Genomic DNA, 19,685 nt, shown 5'->3' on the forward strand with positions numbered 1-19,685 from the left:
GTGCTGACACCTCTGTTTGAGATTTAGTTGGGCAAAGAAATCAACTCTCTGTAAAGCAGTCCATAAAACGCACCTACACTGCAGACCCCACTGACACTGGTAGTTTCTCACCCTAGAGGTTTTTAAACCGCTAGTGTGGCAGGCACCGTAAACCCCTCATGCGCCATGTGCCATGGCCTCTTACTAACCACAGAGCAGCATGTGTGTCAGCTGGTGCTCACTCATGAAAACCGCCATGTGTGGCACAGATGGATGCGTGGGGCATCCCCACCTTCCCCACGCCCCATGTCTTGGGCCACGTGCGGTCTTGGGCAGTTTCCCACCAATGCCTCCGTGGGATGCTCCTGATGCAGACAAATCACAGCAAACCCACCTCATTATGTTATTGGAGATGTCCGCGGTCACCTGCTAGATAACTGACTCATCAGCACCAAACTAGTCAGCACTAGTCGCCTGGGCTTGCTGGTTTCCACACCGCTGCTGTGCTGCTGTGAGTGGAGATGGGCCAGGGCCAGGGCAGCTCCGTGGCCAGGTGTTACCTGGGTGCCTGTTCTCAGCCTCTGCAGCCTGCTCTGCCTCACCCTTCCGGGCACCCGAAGGACCCTGCGACATCCCTCTGAACAGCTGCTCTATTTGTGTACACCTGGGCAGAGATGCAGGAGCTTGTGGTCCAAACCGACTGTCCAAACCACCCATGGTTTAATCACCGTCCAAACGCAGCAAGAACTAAGCTGTCTGCTGAACCAGCAAAGGTGCTTGCAAAGGCAGGGAATGACAGAATCGTATGAATCATAGAATACCAGGTTGGAAGGGACCTCAAGGATCATTTGGTCCAACCTTTCTTGGCAAAAGCACGCTCTAGACAAGATGGTCCAGCACCCTGTCCAGCCAAATCTTAAGTGTCCAATGTTGGAGAATCCACCGCTTCCCTGGGGAGATTATTCCAATGGCAGGTTGTTCTCATTGTGAAAAATTTTCCTCTTCTGTCCAATCAGAATCTCCCCAGGAGTAACTTGTACCCACTACCCCTCGTCTTTTCCATGTGACTCCTTGTAAAAAGGGAGTCTCCACCTTCTTTGTAGCCACCCTTTAAATACTGGAGCATGGTGATAAGGTCTCCCCTAAGCCGTCTTTTCTCAAGGCTGAACAAACCCTCTTCTCTCAGCCTTTCCTCATACGGCCGGCTTCCCAGTCCTTTGATCATCGTTGTGGCCCTTCTCTGGACCCTCTTCAGCCTGTCTACATCTTTTTTGTATAGCGGGGACCAAAACTGGACACAGTATTCCAGGTGTGGCCTGACAAGCGCTGAGTAGAGTGGGATAATGACTTTTTTATCCCTGCTGGTGACGCCCTTGTTGATGCAACCCAGCGTCCTGTTGGCTTTCTTTGCGGCAGCAGCACACTGTTCACTCATATTGAGCCTGTTGTCCACCAGGACCCCCGGGTCCCTTTCCACAGAGCTGCTCCCCAGCCGGGTAGATCCCAGCCTGTGCTGCACTCCTGGATTATGTTTTCCCAGGTGCAAGACTTTACATTTGTCTTTGTTGAACTTCGTAAGGTTCTTGTTAGCCCACTCTTCCAGCCTATCCAGGTCTTCCTGCAGGGTGGCTCTCCCTTCCCAAGCATCCACTTCCCCACTCAGTTTGGTATCATCAGCAAACTTCATCAGGGTACACTTGATCCCGTCATCCAGATCACTTATGAAGATACTAAGCAGCGTTGGGCCCAATATCGATCCCTGGGGGCCCCACTTGTGACAGGTTGCCAGTTTGAAAAGGAGCTGTTTACCACCCACCCTCTGGGTGCAGCCTGTCAGCCAGTTCCCCACCCACCGCACGGACCACTTGTCTAGACCGTAACGCATCAGTTTCTCTAGGAGGAGGCTGTGGGAAACCATATCGAAAGCCTTGGAGAAATCCGGGTAGACAACGTCCACCGCTTGCCCCACAACAACCGAGCAGGTTACTTTGTCATAGAAGGCGATCACGTTTGTCAAGCACGATTTGCCCTTGGTGAATCCATGCTGGCTTTTCCCAATCACGTGCTTCATTTGACTTGTGATAGCCCTCAGGAGGATTCATTCCATAACTTTCCCAGGGACTGAAGTAAGACTGATGGGCCTATAATTTCCTGGATCCTCCTATAAGCCCTTCCTGTAGATGGGGGTGACATTAGCCTTCTTCCAGTCTTCTGGGACGTCCTCCGATCTCCACAACTTCTCAAAGATTATGGAGAGTGGCCTTGTAACAATGTCAGCCAGCTCTCTTAACAACCTTAGGTGGATAATGTCAGGGCCCATGGACTGTAGGGGTCAAGCTCCTGTAATCATAGAATCATAGAATCATTGAGGTTGGAAAAGACCTCTAAGATCATCGAGTCCAACCGTCGACCTGACACCACCATGCCCACTAAACCATGTCCCTAAGTGCCTCATCTACTCGTCTTTTAAATACCTCCAGGGATGGGGACTCAACCACTTCCCTGGGCAGCCTGTTCCAATGTTTAACCACTCTTTCAGTAAAGAAATTTTTCCTCATGTCCAATCTAAACCTCCCCTGGCGCAACTTGAGGCCGTTTCCTCTCGTCCTATCGCTTGTTACTTGGGAGAAGAGACCGACACCCCCCTCGCTACAACCTCCTTTCAGGTGGTTGTAGAGAGCGATGAGGTCTCCCCTCAGCCTCCTCTTCTCCAGGCTAAACAACCCCAGTCCCCTCAGCCGCTCCTCATAAGACTTGTTCTCCAGACCCTTCACCAGCCTCGTTGCCCTTCTCTGGACACGCTCCAGCACCTCGACGTCCTTCTTGTAGCGAGGGGCCCAAAACTGAATTCAGTATTCGAGGTGCGGCCTCACCAGTGCCGAGTAGAGGGGCACGATCACTTCCCTACTCCTGCTGGCCACACTATTTCTGATACAGGCCAGGATGCCATTGGCCTTCTTGGCCACCTGGGCACACTGCCGGCTCACGTTCAGCCGGCTGTCAACCAACACCCCCAGGTCCTTTTCTGCCAGGCAGCTTTCCAGCCACTCTTCCCCAAGCCTGTAGCGCTGCACGGGGTTGTTGTGGCCGAAGTGCAGGACCCGGCACTTGGCCTTGTTGAACCTCATACAATTGGCCTGGCCCATCGATCCAGCCTGTCCAGGTCCCTCTGCAGAGCCTTCCTACCCTCGAGCAGATCAACGCTCCCGCCCAACTTGGTGTTGTCTGCAAACTTACTGAGGGTGCACTCGATCCCCTCATCCAGATCATTGATAAAGATATTAAACAAGACCGGCCCCAAAACTGAGCCCTGGGGAACACCACTCGTGACCGGCCACCAGCTGGATCTAACTCCATTCACCACAACTCTCTGGGCCCGGCCGTCCAGCCAGTTTTTGACCCAGCGCAGAGTCCACCTGTCTAAGCCGTGAGCCGCCAGCTTCTCTAGGAGACTGCTGTGGGAGACGGTGTCAAAGGCCTTGCTGAAGTCCAGGTAGACCACATCCACAGCCTTTCCCTCGTCCACTAGGCGGGTCACCTGGTCATAGAAGGAGATCAGGTTGGTCAAGCAGGACCTGCCTTTCATGAACCCATGCTGGCTGGGCTGGATCCCCTGGTTGTCCCGCTCATGCCTTGTGAGCGCCCTCAAGATGAACCGCTCCATAATCTTCCCCGGCACCGAGGTCAGGCTGACAGGCCTGTAGTTCCCCGGATCCTCCTTCCGGCCCTTCTTGTAGATGGGCGTCACATTGGCAAGCCTCCAGTCGTCTGGGACCTTCCCCGTTAACCAGGACTGCTGATGAATGATGGAGAGCGGCTTGGCGAGCACCTCAGCCAGCTCCCTCAGCACTCTCGGGTGGATCCCATCCGGCCCCATAGACTTAGTTCTAGAGCCAATAGTTCACATACCAACTCTTCCTTCACTGACGGTGGGTCTGTGTTTGCATCAACCTGGCTTTTTGTTCCCAAGGCCTGGGGCAAAACAGTGCTGGTAAAGATAGAGGTGAAGAAAGTGTTGAGAACCTCTGCCTTTTCAGCGTTGTTGGTGACTAATTCACCTCTCCTGTTTAACAGCGGGCCAATATTTTCCTTCTGTTTCTGCTTGTTGTTCGCGTACCTGAAGAAGCCTTTCTTGTAGTTTTTGACATCTCTGGCCAATTTCAATTCAAGCTGAGCTTTTGCTTTTCTAACTGCATCTCTGCACGCCCTGGCAATGCCCTTGTAGTTCTCAATGGGTATTGGTCTGCTTTTCCATCTCTGGTACGCTTCTCTTTTGGTTTTGAGCAGACTCAGAAGCTCACAGTTAAGCCAAGGGGGTCTCTTGCTCCACCTACTTCCCTTTAAAGGGGATGAACTGTTTTTGTGCTTCCAGAAGAGCGTTCTTGAAAAACTCCCAGCACTCGCTAGCTCCTTTATCCTCCATGGAAGCTTCCCATGGAATCCCTCCCAGTTGAGCTCTGAGCGAGCTGAAGTTTGCTCTTCTAAAATCTAAAATCTTTGTCTTAGTACTAACCTTCAGCGTGCTCAGCAGGATCCCATACTCCACAATACTGTGATCACTGCAGCCAAGGCTATCACTAACTGAGAAACAAAGCAGGTTTTCCTGGTTTGTGAGTAGCAAGTCCAGCAGTGCCTCATTCCTAGTTGGCACATCTACCATTTGCATGAGGAAGCAGTCCTCTATGCACTCCAGGAATTGCATTGTTCTTGCAACAAATGTCTGGGTAGTTGAAATCACCCATAAGAACCAGGTTCTGTTGACCCGAAGCTTGCTTAAGTGACCCAAATATTGCTTTGTTGGTCTTATTGTCTTGGTTTGGAGGTCGGTAGCAGATGCCTACTGTAAGATCCCCCTTGGAGACAACCCCTGTGATCTTGACCCAAGACTTCCACAATCACCGTAGTTGACTTCTATACATTCAAGATTTTCCTTAACATAGAGCATGACAACTTCCACCCTTGGGAGCATCCAGAAGAGCTGAGCTGGCCCGTAACGCAACATAGGCTGGTTCCTAGAAGGGCCTTGGTGTACTGGTGGGGCTGGGGAAGGGATCAGCCTCTCCTGGCATCCCAATGGCCATGGGCAGAGTGGACAGCTGTAGGCAGGACTTGGTTTAGACAGGGAAGGGTCTCGGTGAAATGCCTGAGAATTTGTAATAGGCTGGAAAAAGAATACAAAAATCCTGCAGTGATAGGAGATGAGATCCCTTGCAGGTAGCCAGATGCTGTGAATTTGCTTGAAGTCTCCCCCACCTCTGGAGACCCACTGGCTGCTCTGTACGAGGTGCCTTAGGTATAAGGTGGATTAACCCAGGAGCTGGGCCTGGCCGCCGGCCCTGTGCGAGGCTGAAGGAGGTTAGGAGCAGGTGCTGGATGCATGTGGTGTGTCCCCAGCCAAAAGCCAGGCCAGGAACATGGTGCTTTCCCGGGTATCTCCTGGGTAAAGGACTGCTCCCGGCGAGCAGGCAGGCAGCAGGCGTAACAGAGCCTGCTCCTGCTGCAAGGTGGGCACTGCAGCAGCACTTGCTCCTTTTTTTTTTTCTTGCATCATGTGCTGTTGCCCTGCAGAAGCCGGTAGAGCTGCTGGCTTCAGCCGAAAGGCAGGCTGCCCAGTGACAGCTTTACACCAGGGATGCCTGTGGGGACGGGGTTTGGATGCCAGACTGGTGTTAAAAGTGGCTTTGGTCCCCTGGCTAAAAAAACACTGCAGTTGGTGTTTTTAGTGCTGCAATTGCACACCAGTGTACCTCCAGAGGTCCTGCACACTGACAGGGCTTGCTTTATTGCCCACCCTAGCAAAAATAAAGTGCTCTGCAATATTCTGTGTTGCACTAGGCTGTGTGAAGTGGATCTCTCTCTCTCATGCAGTGAGGAGCCATCTGTGTGCTGGGTAAAATCTTGCAGAAGCAGGTGAGCTGCTTCCTCCAGCTCCCAAGCACACGTTGTCTCTCACTCGTTCAGCAAAGCAGTTTCAGTTTCGATGCGGGACAAAAGAGGTGACAGTCAGATGAGCAGGGAGGTGTCCTGGCCAAAGGATTTGGTAATTGCCCCCTCTGTCTCCAGATTATGCAGGGTCCTGGTCCTTGCTCACAAAGTCCAGGTGGAAATGGGATGCCTTTCCAGGGATGTGCCCAGCTTGGGAGAGCTTTTGCCTCGCCCTGACTCCAGGCTGTGACCCCTCAGCAATGATGAGTTCAAAATCCTGACGGCAGCATGGACCGTCCCTCCATCCCCAGATCGTGGGGCTGCTCCGAGTGCTGCATGCCCCTTACCCATTAAGGGTCTTCCTTCCTTTGTGGCACCAGAACTTCCTGCCTCAGAGAGAGTTTTTATCCATTTAATAAATGTTAGTGGATCAATCTGTGATTTATGCAGCCTTGTTTTGATCCCCTGTAAACTGTCAGCACCCGCAGTATCCTGTGGCACTGAAGCCCCAATTCCATGTTGGGTGGAGAAGCCATTTTTGCTTGTTTTGAAGCTGTCACAGGCTGGTGCTGTTTGGGGTGCCACTGTTCTTGTGCTGGGAGAGACATTAACAACTAGCCCTTTCCTCCTCCATCCCCAGATCACTGATGGCTTCAGACCTCAGCCGTCTCTTTCCCAGGCTGGAGCATCTCAGCTACTCAGTTGTTCTTCGAAAATAAGCTGTTTTCTACTTGATTGTGCTGGTCAAAATGTTTTGAAGAGCTCCTCTAGGTCCCTTCCAGGCCTGACTCTTCCAGGTCACATGTGTTAAGCTGCCCAGGTCTCAGCACAGATCCCTGGGGGGCTCCTGCTGGGACCCCTCCACTCACACACAGGTGTACACTTGCTCCCTATCCTCCAACAGTCACGTGCTTTCCTGCCCTTTGTCACCAGTCGCCCTGGCACTGAGACTGCGGAAAGGCTGTCTGCGTCTCCTCTGGCCTCCCACCACGTGTCCCCTGGGGACCAGACTGGGCTGAGCTGAGAACAAGTGAAACTACAACAGAATAAATGGCTGTGTATGTGCGTGACTTTTGGACGCTTCTGGGGTTTTTTTACAGGTATCTTCCTGCCTGCAGGACAAGCAAAGCTGGCTTTGGGGATGGAGCCACCAAAAGCTTGCTGACAGCGGGTGGGTGGTCAGCGCTGCAGTCCCAGGGACCCCTGGAAAGCTGCTCCTGCCCCAACGCATCCCGACTCCCACCTCTGCAGCAAGGGAGGGGAGAGTCTTTGCAGACAGGATCCCACGACTGGGGAGCCACAGGAGCCAACAGAGCGTCCTCTGAACTGGGTGGGAGACCTCAAGAAAAACAGCGGTCCTTGGCTGAACATGCTTTTCAGTGACGGTGTTCCCCCTTGCAGCTTTGCTGGGATTGTCCTGTGCAACAGGGCGGCACAGAAACCCCAAGCGAGGCCAGATCCCCCTGGGGCAGTGCTATAAAGGCACAGAAGAAGACCCGGCAGATGACCCTAGAAGACTGCCATTCATACAGCCAAGGAGGGTGAAAGGGGGATAAAACAACCTTGGGGATGAAAAGAGGAGAAGGTGAGTGTGTGGTATGGAGGGAGATTGTCTCTCTGAAAAAAGTACTTTGGGGAACCAAAAGTGGCAGGGAGCAGCATGGGAACTGTCCTTGCAGCTCCCGGGGATCTCCTCTGTGAGCTCCCAAGCAGAAGGAGGCAGCCACGGTGGGGAGATGCTGTCTGGAGGTGAGGAGGTGCAGGGGTGAGTGGGGACCTCCAGCACAGCGGTGCCTGGGCGGCACTGGGAGGGCAGCCGGCACGCAGCGGGGCTGAGCAGGGCAGCCCCTGGGCTTGGAGCAAGAGGCAACGGCTGGGTGGAAAATGGAGCCAGAACCTGACTGCCAGAGTGGGGTGCCAGGCTTTCTTTTTCCATGCAAGCAGGTGCAACGGCATGTGTGAATATCCTATTTCTTTCCTTGTTCCTCCTCTCTCAACCACTTACAGGAAATTTATTGTTGCCTTCTTGGTCAGGACGTGCATCCAAGAGAGATTTATTGGCGCTCTCATGGCCAGAGAGGAGAGATTTATAGGAGCCCATCCCCGCAGCACAGACAGGTAGACCCAGGGCGTAACACGGAAGTGTCTGATTTACTATGGCACACGATGGAGATACAAGCAGGCTGACTAGCATGGCTGGGATGCTCACTCAAATACCCATGGAAGCCCAAACTGCCCAGGAGGTTTTTAGCAAGCTGGGAACATGGGAATGAACAATTCAGGGCCCGCCTATAGCTGTCAGCACTGCCTGGATTTCTGCACGAAAAGCTCCTGTTGTTTCTCTTTGACTATGTTTAACCATTCCATGACTGCCCTGTCATTGTTCTCAATATCCCATGGAGAGCTCTGCAATGCTGGCTGAGCTCAGCGGCTTCCCAGCCTGGGACTGAGCTAGAAGATCTTTTATTTTCTGCCTCTGATGCCAATCCCCCAGCCTCCTGCTGAGATCGGCATGGCCGCGAGCTTGAAGCGGGGCAAGACTGCGATTGTTTGCTCCAGAAACACGCGCCTCGAGGAGGGGAGTTGGAGAGGATGAGTCTGATCTTGAGTGATGGGGAAGCTTTTGACCATCTTGGTCAAGCGAAGTCTTGGTATTCAAGTTTGTCTCCTCCACATGGCGGCAGTGGCAGGCTGAGGTCCCCCCTGCGCCCCCCATGCTCATAGCTCTTTGTGGGGCTGTGCTGTGAGCTACGTCCACGTTTGCACCAAAACCAGCAAAAGCCTACAAAAGAAAAAACAGAGTTTGTGAGAAGACGGGGTGGTAAATATCAAAAAAGAAAACCACATCAGCAAAACAGCAAGATGAGCTTTTTGAATCTGTAAAACCTGGCAATACTTTTTTCAAGTTTGGATCTTTTTACACTGAAATTTCCATTAATACCTTTTTTCTTGTAGAAAAATCCATTAAGCTTAAAATAAAAGAACAAAACCCACAACCCCTGCTTTATTTAAAGTTTTCACAGTTTCTCGGACTAACTTAGTTTTAAACACATTTAACTGAGAACAAGAGCAAGTCGCTTTAAAAGTTACTTCTGTGAGGTTTTAAAATTGTGACAATCCTGGATTTGATACATTCAGCACACAGCAAAGGACTCTGGAAATGGAAAATCACTTTGGAGCAGGGGCACGTGACACCATGGGGTTTGTTAAAGACCCTCTGACTTGTTTGGCCACTGCTGGACTGCTGCTGCTGGGGCCCCACTGCAAATCCAGCCCCTCTACACACCTCTGCAGCAGAGAAAAACGCTGGATCCGCGTGAGGAGTTCTAGCAGCTATTCTGGGCATCTGTTACCCAGACAGTCAAAGAGGGGCGAGAAGGTGGGGAGGAGATGCTCTGCAAGCCCCAGCAGGGCCTGGGAGGGCAGATGGCGATGTGGTGAGGGGCTAAGGAGGCCCAAACAGGGACTGAGAGTATGGAAAAAGGCACAATGAAAGCTAACAGGGCAATGAGAGAGGAAGGAAGGAAGGAAGTGTACTTCAAGGAGGAGACATCAGACCTGGCAGAGCTGGTGAGGAGGAACATGGCTCGGCACCGGGAACAGTCCCGGGTGCGTGTGTGTGTGCTGCAGGCAGGGGAGGTGGGCTCAGCACCGGGGGACTCTGGGGCTCGGCTGCTGGCTTTGCTTTAACAAACCAGACTTCGCTGGTGGACGGAAGGTTTAGCGACCGCTGATGGGAACCTTCTCTGGGACACCTCCAAGCAGCCTAAATGCAACTGAGGAAGTTCCTCAGTGCTCCTCTTTGTATTGCATGAATTTTCAGGCAATGCCGCCAGTGAGAGATGGTTTTGTCCTCTTTGGGCGGCTTCCTCCAGCCCATTTCCTTGCGTTGGCATGAGTGATTTCAGAAAGAACCAGATCAGCTCAGAGTTCTGGATGCCAGCCAATCCTGGTTGAAGGTAGAAGTTACTTTTGGATCAGGTGATGCAACTTAAGCACAACTGCATGTCAGAGAACAGCTAGCAATTTGCTTGGGCGGGGCGGGGGGTCAGGACTGCTTCTTACAGCAACAATCTGTAGTTAGATGATTTAAAGCCATTTGTGAATTCCTATCTTCTGCCTCCAGTGCCAGAGATTACGATGCATAACAATACACAAGGAGAAGGGTTCTGTCCTGCTAGGAGAAGCTTGTTACAACAGGTCCAGGATATCCAGAGTCCTGAGAGAGCTAAGAGGAGTACCGTGCCTCTGCTGTGACATCAAGGAAAGTACCACTGAGATTGACAGTTATGATACCTTCAGCCCACAGCAATGCATTGCCTGCCGGAAATTTTCTTGTGGACAAGGTGGTGGTGGTGGTAATTTGTGGATTTTGCTTTATGGTTGTTTCAGTTTGTTCTTTGCCTTTCTCTGAAGTTTATGATCCCAGGTTGTTCTGCGGCAGGATGTTAGACTGCAAGATTTTATAATGATGTGTTATGAGAAATCCTATCTTCTACGTTCCTACACTCGGCAATCTTTTGGTCGTGGTTTGAGGGTTGAACTGACTCCCGTGTTCAAGCCTGGGACAGCTGGTGCCATAGGACAGATCAGCAGAGACCTTGCTGCCTCGGTGGATGATGGAAGGCACCTCTGTTGGGCTCAGGTGGCCAGTTTCACCCTCCTGCCATACACCATCATAAACTCAGCGCTCGCTGACTGTTCCCAAGTTTCGAGTTCCAGTTTTGAAAGGAGTCCAATCATTTTATAGTAAGACTCATCTTCAGATTTCAAAACTCGTGGCTGGGAATGATTCCACGTGTTTTCTTCCTGGTTGTGATCTCCCATGTTCCACTGACACACAGTCTTGGACACATACTCAGCAGGACTGGGCCAAGACTAAAAAGAGCGTTTCTAGAGCTCTTCACCTGGGCTGAAAACCCACAGAATTAGCTCCTTAATAACTGTTGCTGTGGATATTGATCGGTCTGGTCTCTCGATGGAGAGGACAACAGGGAAACAATGTTATAGCTGACTTACAGGTTGCCCTGGCATCTGAGTACAGCCAAGCCTAGGATTTGCAGCAGGGGAGGGAAAAAGTGTGTTTTATGTGGTGGGAGTCTCCATGTGACATACGTGACAACTTACGCATATAAGTTCAGTCCATAAGTTTTTTTTAGACATGCTTTGATCTGAGGTGCCGAAGAATCTCCTCGGAGACTGAAAGGCTTTTAGCTGCTAGCCTGGCCAACTCACCCCAGGATCTGCAAGCTTCTGCGCTGGAATTGCCATGGTTCCTGCTTCTGTGGATAAGTATGAACCAGACTGGACCTCGGCTCACTCTCCCATTGGTAAATGACTCTGCAGGGTGTAAGAGAGGGAAGGATTTGTGTGAAATTGTATGTTCGGGTGGTACTGCTGGGCAGAGCGCCTCTGGGACAGGAGCTGCGTTGCCTATAGCTGAGAAGAGCCTTCGCTACAGCAGCTCTTCTGCCCGCAGGTCAGCAGACAGGGCTTCAGCTGCTCCTGGAGGAAACGCCGACCAGCAAGTGGAAAAAGTGGCCTCTGCATCTGTTTTTTAAAGACACAAAGGTTTTAGCAGCTACAGAGACAAGCAATTCTCCTCAGTTCATGGCTGCAGAAAGGGATGCAGGTCCTTTGCTGTTTGCCAAAGGGCAGAGGCAGAGCCGCCTTCTCCCCAGCCCTTCACTCCACTTTCTCCACTCCTTCAGGTCCATTTTTCTGGGATTTTTTTTCTTTGGAGCTTGCCCACTAGCGTCTGCCCAACATTGGTCGAGTGTGGGTTTTTTTCATTTTCCAGTTCTGTCTTATCTTTTTTAGAGTTATCTTTTTTCACCTTCTAACAAAGGCCTCGCTGGTTACCGAAGCCTAGAAAAATCAGATTTAGCCAGCTAGGCTGGGAAGTTTGTACTCCTTTACATTTTTGTGCCTTTGCCTAAGCATGTCTAGTTTTTTTTCCCCAATACAGCACTGCAGCCTGACCCTGTTGAGCAGAGCTGATCAGAGGAAGATGGTGAAGGAAAGGCACACGGAGGCAGGAGTCATCTGAGGATAAGGCAGGGCTCATCTAACTCCTCCAGTGATGCTCTGCTGTTTTGCACGGGATGGCGTTGGCATGGGATGATGTTGGCAGGCACAGTCAGCAGATCACTCAGTGCTTCTCTTTGGAACAGAAGCTAAGAGCACAGCGTTGCCCCTGGGACGAGAGGCCACAGTACCCCACAGCGCCCCGGGTCTGCAGCACCAGCTCTCTCCCTGGGAGAGAGAAGGTAGAAAGCTGCAGGTGGAACATCTCCTAAAATGCCGTGGCGGGGTGCTGCGCGAGGGGCCAGCAGCAACTGGCCTGGGGAGACAGCATCTGCCTAACAAGGAACGCTTTCTCTGCAGCAGGGGATGCTATGGATGGGGACCAGCCGTGAATTTTCACAGCAGGTGCAGCCCAAAGCATCTTCTCTGGTGCCGGTGAGCAGAACTCGTCCTTCTGGAGAAGAGGACCAGGATATGATCTCACGTGGGATACAGAAAAGCGCATATGGGTCAATCCCACTGTCTTCGTGTTCGGGCAGGAGTGGGAAGAGACTGAACCCTGCAGGAGGACACCTGCAAAAGTCGCAGGTGAGGTGGAAGAGAAGCAAGGGAGAAAGGCAGCAGGTGGGATAAGGAAGTCCTACCAAGAGAAAGTAGAAATCAAGAGACAGCAGGGAGACGGGCAGTGAGAAGGTGCTGCAGACAGGACCGCAAAGGGGAAATCTAAACAACAAACCTCAGCAAAGAGAGAAAGCAAAGGGGAAGAAAATGCAAAGGACGTGAAAACCGCAGTGCGATGTGGCGAAAAGCCAGGAGGGGAAAACCTGACCTCGAGCTCCACAGGGCCAGGTATTCCCTGGCTCTGCTCCCTGTGATCTTAGGTTAATGTTCACTTGCGCCTGATCCTTCTTGCAGCTCACGGCATTTTTAGATATGTCCGAGCTCCAGTGGAAAGCGTTTAATCTATTGCCACATCAGACAAAGATCTAACTGAACGTTGAGGAAAATACCTTCTGGGTAAGACACGGTCCAGCCTTCAATTCCCCGCAGCCTACAGCGAGTCAACATCTATCCCTTTACAGCTACAGGCCAAGCTGCAACCGAGATTTGCCTTTCAGCAAACCTAAAGGGACTGACCTTGTGAACAGCAATGATGAAAATTACTTTTCTACTTGCATTTCTTCTCTCTCAGAGAAGATCGTGTCCCTCTGGTAAGCAGCAGCAAATCATAGTCATATAACATAGTAATACTATAGTTTAGTACCATAGTTATCGTGGTACTAAAACCACAACAAACCTATTTTACTATCTATTTTTAAAATTGTGGATTCTCTGGATTGAGTTTTACAATGCTTTACTACGCAGAGAGGACTTTTCAAACCTCGACAAGGACAAAGTAGCAATCCAGACTGTTTCTGTTGCTACCATGAGCCAAAAATAATTTTCCAATTTGGGGACAAAATCCAACACTTTTTTTCTGAGAATACTGGAAAAAGATGACTTTAATCTTGGCTGATGTGCAGACCTCTGAGAAGTGAAGCCCTTAGAGGCTGCGACTTGAAGGTATATTGAAAACTGAGCCAAAAACACAAGAAGGACGCTTCCGGAGAGATGCCTGAGGAAAGGGAGCCTTTCGTGCCCGCAGCAGTCGCCAGCACGACTGCAACTCAAGACGTGATGTTTGCCCTGTCAAGAGATGGGCCAAGTTTGAGCAAGGGGCGAAGCTATGGTGGCTGTACTGCTGTTGGGGCCAAGGGAGCATCTCCTAGTAAAGAGGAATTCGCGGTGTCACTTCTGGTAAGCGGGCTCAGACTGCCCGACGGGGATCAGACGTTGGCTGGGCAATGAAAGAGGAAAGCAGAAAACGCTGGAAGAAAAGCAGTTTTGCCTCTGACCCAGGACCGGGGGGACCTTACGGCCAGGACTACTTGGGATTATTTGAGCACTTCCAGCTCCTTTGTGCTGGGGGTGAGAGAGCGATGAGCCGAGGCAGGGTTGTTGTCTGCTCTCCTGCAATCAAGGGGTGTCCGGCAACCCAAAAGGCAACGGAAAAGAGGGAAAAGAGCAAGAAGCCACAAAATGAACCAAAGTAGTTGGGGGGGGGGGGGGAAACCAAACCCCAACCAACAGAAGACCATATTTATGAATTTGTGATTTATTTTCTCCGCACCGAATGTGGAGGAGAAAAGAGAAATTAATTCAAAACACACCCTATGCTAAAGGCACCAGAAAAGAAATCTTGAACTGTTGCAGAAAGGCTGGCAGCAAAGTCAGCAAGAGAAGAGACCACAACTATTGCCGAGAGGCAGCAGTCCCCAGGCTCCCGAGAGGCCAGGGCGAGCACTGCTGGAGATCCTCACCTCCACCTTGACCACGGTGAGCAGCAGCTATGCAGGCAGGAGGAAGGAGCAGGCAGGCACGAGCTCGTCATCGCCAGCATGACATCGGAAGCAGCGTGGGGTTTCCAAACCTTGCCCGTTCAAAAGCAGCGAGCAAATTAACCCTGCGGGTAGCTCTGCTGGCTACTGGGACTGTCTGGCAGAAGGGTGCTTTAACAAAGGGACAGTCTGACCCCAGGGGAAGTTTTGGAGCTGAGCTCCAAGCCCAGAGCTGCTCCTTGGAGTCGAGTATTTTACTTACCTCTGAAGTCTCCTGTTTAAGCCTTTCATGCCTCTCTACCAAGAGACACGCAGGAGGTGTGGGACTGACAAGGAACAGTGGAAAACCACCCTGCTGCAGTACTAGGTGAGGAGAAGACAGGCAATAACAGAAGATCATAGTCTAATTCACAAAAAATGTTAGTTACACAAGAGAGAAATCCATAGGAAACCAGGCTTTCCTATGAGTGCCTGTAAAGGAACAAAACCTGATGCCTTCTTGGAAAGTCTTACGACTTCCAACCCTGATTAAAAATGCTCTTGGCATTTTTCTTGCTCGACTCGGTAGCAGGGCTGCCAGCTTGGCAGGGTGCACAGGGCACCGGTCACCACAAGCCTAAGACGGCGGGGCAAGCGTCCCGTCCCAATTCATGATCCAAAGCCAGCAACGGGAAGAGAAGCAGGACCAACAGAAAAGAGTCCAATTTGACGTAGATTTTAAAACGTCTTACAAGATGTCCCATGGTTTGTGTACGTGCAGGCAGTTTGGTTGTTAGGCTGAACTCCTCTGCAGAGGTACCTTGTTTGAACGTGTGCACAAAGTCCTCGTCCCAAGCAGTGTCCTGTTCCCAGCCTCGTTCGCTCAGTTTCTGATGATTCAGACCTGAAAGGAAGTTGCCCTTTTGTTTCTGAGCTGGCTGTTGGCAGCGATTGCCCATTCATGCTTTGATCGCGCAGCTACACAAAACAGGTCGTGGTTACGGGGCTCGGAGGTTCGCTGGGGCTGCGCAGAACCCTTCAGCTTGTACCAACCCATCAGAAAGATTATTTGGTGACCTTTTTTCTGATACAAGCGGCTCATTCATCTGCAAACAATTGTTATTTTTGTCCGTATCGGTGTTCTCCATGGAGATGCTGGACGGAAATGAATTCTTCTTCCACGCTTGGCACCAGGGCTACGGATGCCGTCGCTGCTGGAGAACCTTCGCCTCCCTCCGTGACACTGCTGGCCTGATGGGCACTCGGAGGGTCCCGAGCCCTGCACTCGGTCGCTCGCCTTGTGTTCTTCACTCAACACCGTGGCTTTGGTATCCCGCGTAAGCCTGCTATTCGAGATACTTTGCTATATAAACATCTGCTCAATGGTTCAAACCTTTATTATGCAGCCATGCTGCGATCTACTTGGTGTACTTTGTCCACGCGTCCTCCCAGGCCCGAAAATGAACGGCCATGCGCCAGCCCTGTGCCACGACCCACGGGGAAGGGATGCCGAGCCACGTGCCACCCCTGCCAGCTGCAAGGCGTCACCAGCACCGCTCTTAGTACCGCTTAATGCGTTCCCAGAGGGCCTTTGCCTGTCCCGGACGACCTCCCAGCCTCCCCCGGGAGGGTACACCGCCGGCCCCTGCCCCACAGGCCCCGGCCCTTCCTCCGCGAAGGGGCCTCCAGCGGCCTCAGCCCGGGCACCTGGGGCCGGCCCACCATCTCCCGGGGCAGGGAGCGCCGCAGGGGCGGCGGCGGCTCCCCACGAGCCTGCCGGGGCGCGGGGTCCCGCCCGGGCCCCCCGCACCGCCACCGCCCCAGGCCCGGCCCGGCCCGGCACCTCAGGCCCCCAGCGGCCCCACGGCGGCGGCGCGGCCGGGACTTCTTCCCGCCCCGCCTTCTCGCGAGAAGCCGTCGTCACGCGCGCCTCCGGCCACCCCGCCCCTCACTCAGCCCCCGCCGCCGCCGCCGTATCCTTCCGCGCTCTCCCCCTCCCCCTTCTGGAGAGTTCTGCACGGCGGCCGCAGGACAAGTAGTCCCCGCCGTCCCCCGCTCCTCCTCTCTCTCGCCCGGCCCTCCCCCTTCGCTCCCAGCCCGGCCTCGGCCCCCATCGCGGCGGCCGCCTCCGCGCCGCCAACCGCGCAGCCGTCCGGCGGCGGCGGCAGCGGCGGAGCGCGGCCGGGGGTAGGGGCGCCGCGGCGGAGTGATACGCGGAAGGCCGGCGAGGAGGCGCCAGCGCATAAAGAGGCGGCGGAGGGATGCGGTAGGAGCTGCGGCAGCGGCAGCGAGCTCCAGCCCAGCGGCGCCGCCAGGGGAGCAGCGCGCCAGGCCGGCCCGCCCGCAGGCCCCCCCCCCCGGCCCCCCCTCCCCTCCGCCGCCGCCTTCTGGGGGGGCCCCCCTCCCCTCCCTCCTTCCCTCCCTCCCCCCTTCTCTCTCTCTCTCTCCTTCCCTTCCCCCCTTCCCCTCCCCCCCCCCTTCCGCGCCGCTGCCACCTCCGCGCTCCTCCTCCCCCCCCCTCCCCCTCGGAAAATAGTCCCCGCGGGCTGCCCCCTCCCCGCCCGCCCCTCCTCGCCGCCTCGCGCACACAATGGCGCTGAAGAGAATCCACAAGGTAAGGGCAGGGCCCCGCCGCCCCGCGCCCGGCCCCGCGCCCGCCCGCCCCGGCCCCGCGCCCGCCTTACATAACCCGGGTAGGCCGCCGCCGCCCCGGGGCCTGGCGGGGAGGGAAGGCCGCGCCGGGCCCGGCCCGGCCCTGACCGGCGGCGCGGGGTGCCTCCGGTGCCCGCCCCGGCTTTGGGGGGGTGTGGGGTGGGGGGGGGGTGTTACGGGCGCCTTTCCCCGCCCGCGCTGAGGGGACGGGCGGCCCCGCCGTCAGGAGAGGCGGCGGCCGGGCCTGGGGAGGTGGGAGCGGAGGAGAAGTTGCCCGGCTCCCCTCGGCGGTGCGGGCCCCGGGCTCGGGGGCTCCGGCCCAGCCTGCCGGGGCCGCTTTGTTCGTTCCCCCGGGAAGGTCCCTCCTCACCGGGCACCTCCCTGGGGCTGGGGGGGGGGGGGGTTCGCGCCCCGTCGCCGGGGGCCGTTACCGCCGGCGGGGGGAGGCCGAGGCCGGCGGTGGTCGCGGCGGCCGGGCCCCTCCGAAGCAACGTGGCCCCCGGAGCCCGGGCCCTGGGGCCGCGAGGGGGCGCCGGCGGCGGGGCAGGGCGGCGGGCCCGGGGGTGGGCAGCGGCAGCCGCCGCCGGCTGTTGCGGCTTAAGGGGGTGCTCCCGGCCCTCTGGAATCGCTCGGGGCGTGGGACTGGACGGGCGTGAGGGCAGCGAGGAACCCGGCGCTGGAGCGGGGGCCGCCGCTCTGGGGAGAAGGCGCCCGGAGGAGTGAAACGCTGCCCGCGCTGGAAGTTCTGGCACGGCTCCTCTGGGAGCTTGGTGGTGAAAGGCCAGGGAGCGACGGTCTTGGCTTACGGAGGCACTAAGCGCGGTAAACTTGTCACGTTCAGCTAGCCAAAATAGCGTGATTTAGTGTTCTAATGGAGCCACTGCTGTTCTACAACCTGAGTCATCGAGGAGACGTGTAGGGAAAGGCGTGCGAGGTGCCTTCTCCTCCTGGAGCAGGAGGTGCACCGTGCTTGGTGTCCTACCTTGTAGAAAAACGCTGCTGCCGAATCTCCTGTAGTCTTAAAACCGTGCTTTGCTTGATCGTCGCGGTATCTTTTACCAGGAAAAAAAGCCCCTCTATTTAAGAGAGGAATATCCGAGTACGTTTTTATTACCTTGGTGAGTCCGGCAGGGAATTTATATCCTTTTCCCTGCAAAAGGTGGCTGTCAGTTTGGAGTCCACGTGCAAGGTTCAGGCGTAGAAGCCAGCCCTCCCATAGGGTTTTTGGTCTCGATTACTATGTGGATCTAACTTTTGTCTAGAAACAGATGTGAACCTGCTACCTAATATTTAAGAACAGTTCGCTAGCTCTGTTTTGTTACGTACGTAGCGTCGGATTTGGCTTGCGTGTTAACATCTTTGCTCTGATTGTAGGTTATCTTGACGTTTCTCTGAAGCTTCGTGTGTCGTACTGACCAAATTAAAGCTGAGGTGGAGAAGAAAATTGAAGAGAGCTTGAAGGCTTACGTGCGCTCGTGGAATAGGTAGAGCTTGAAAGGGAAGGATTTTGAGTATCGTTTCAGTGTATTGAAGTTTCCAGATAAGTGTACGGTAGCGGGTTACGTAAGGAAGTTGTGCTCCGGCTGGGTATTGCTTGTCTGCAGTGGTCTGTCACTTACTTGAGTGATACTCAATACAATGTGAAGGCTGTTCCACAGCGCGTTTGTGGGCTCGCAGGTGTTTCCAAAGAGCGCTTTCTCCTGGGAGCGGGTCGTGTGCCTGCCATCAGAACAGACCTAGACGGCATGGCAGTGAGTGCTGAGCGGGGTAAATGTGACTGCTGGGAGCAGGGGGGACACACAGATAGCGCAGGGCTTTTGTGGGGAGGGTATGTCTTCTATTAGGTGACTCAGGAAAAGGGAAAAGCTGCTTTATTGTAGTTTAGTACGTGCTGAGGTTCAGGATTCAACGCTCTCGGAGCACTTCTGTTTGTAGTCTGTGTCTTTGAACAGGGGAGAAGCTGAATGTGTTGAGTCTTTGTTAACGTTGGGTGCTCATGGACTGATTCTTCATGCTGCTTTTCGAAGATAAAGAATCCTGAGGGATAATGGGGACTGTGTAAGGTTAAAAGAGCCTTTAAAGCCTTGGGAAGTAGTGCGAGAGCATTGCCAAAGCAGTGGTGTATATCGAGTGCTGCAAAGTACCAAGTGTTTCAGCGGAGTAAGAGTGGTGGCTGTTGAGGAGAAGGGAGGTGATAGGGCTGTAGGCGACGTTTCCAACAGAAGCAAAGTATGTGAAGGGAAATAAAACCACTTTTTCTAGCAGTCAGGGTGCTTTAAAAGTTAGATGGGAGTTAAGCTACAGACTAGAAAGGAGCGCTCTTAATTTGAGTTACTGTAGTCGTCTTGCTCAACTGCTTAAGTAATTATCACTGGTTGTTTACACTCCAGCTATTTTAAAGGCTGTGGAGAGTGTTGGTATCGTCATCTTGTTTTTGTTCTGGTCTCTGGGAAAAGCAGCGGTATCTTACGCGTAGTGACCATCCCTGTCAGGATAACGAGGGGAACAGCAAGCTTCTGACCTTTGCTGTTGCACCTTGTGGCAAGAACAAAAGCCTGCAGAATGTGGATTAAGTAGAAATAATCCCAATAGACTGGAGTACAAAGAAGCGATGGAAAGGAAAGCTGCTGCTTAGGCTTTTTTAGAGGGTATTACCAGTCTTGATACATCAGTGTTCAGGTCTCAATCTTGCCGCCGGCTCTTGTGCTTGGCAGTTTGGGTTTTATGCTCAACCACAGACTATGA

At 53.7% G+C, this 19,685-nt stretch overlaps 1 protein-coding gene and 1 long non-coding RNA gene across 2 annotated transcripts in view; one reads left to right on the forward strand and one right to left on the reverse strand.

Annotated features, from left to right (window-relative positions):
* Positions 1 to 7,897: 7,897 nt before the first annotated feature.
* On the reverse strand, positions 7,898 to 15,968 carry LOC143166021 (uncharacterized). Its single transcript, XR_012996357.1, has 2 exons — positions 14,572 to 15,968; positions 7,898 to 8,686 (listed from the first exon to the last, which is right to left on the reverse strand). It is a non-coding gene; the product is annotated as an uncharacterized LOC143166021 (long non-coding RNA).
* Positions 15,969 to 16,833: 865 nt separating this feature from the next.
* The window catches only part of UBE2D2 (ubiquitin conjugating enzyme E2 D2), a 30,946-nt gene continuing 28,094 nt past the window's right edge, over positions 16,834 to 19,685 (forward strand). Inside the window, exon 1 of the mRNA XM_076349992.1 lies at positions 16,834 to 16,902. Within this exon, the coding sequence (XP_076206107.1) occupies positions 16,879 to 16,902 (24 nt within the window). The 5' untranslated portion in view covers positions 16,834 to 16,878. The remainder of the gene's footprint in view (positions 16,903 to 19,685) is intronic.

Source organism: Aptenodytes patagonicus, chromosome 12, assembly GCF_965638725.1.
Source record: "Aptenodytes patagonicus chromosome 12, bAptPat1.pri.cur, whole genome shotgun sequence".
Taxonomy (NCBI): Eukaryota; Metazoa; Chordata; class Aves; order Sphenisciformes; family Spheniscidae; genus Aptenodytes; species Aptenodytes patagonicus.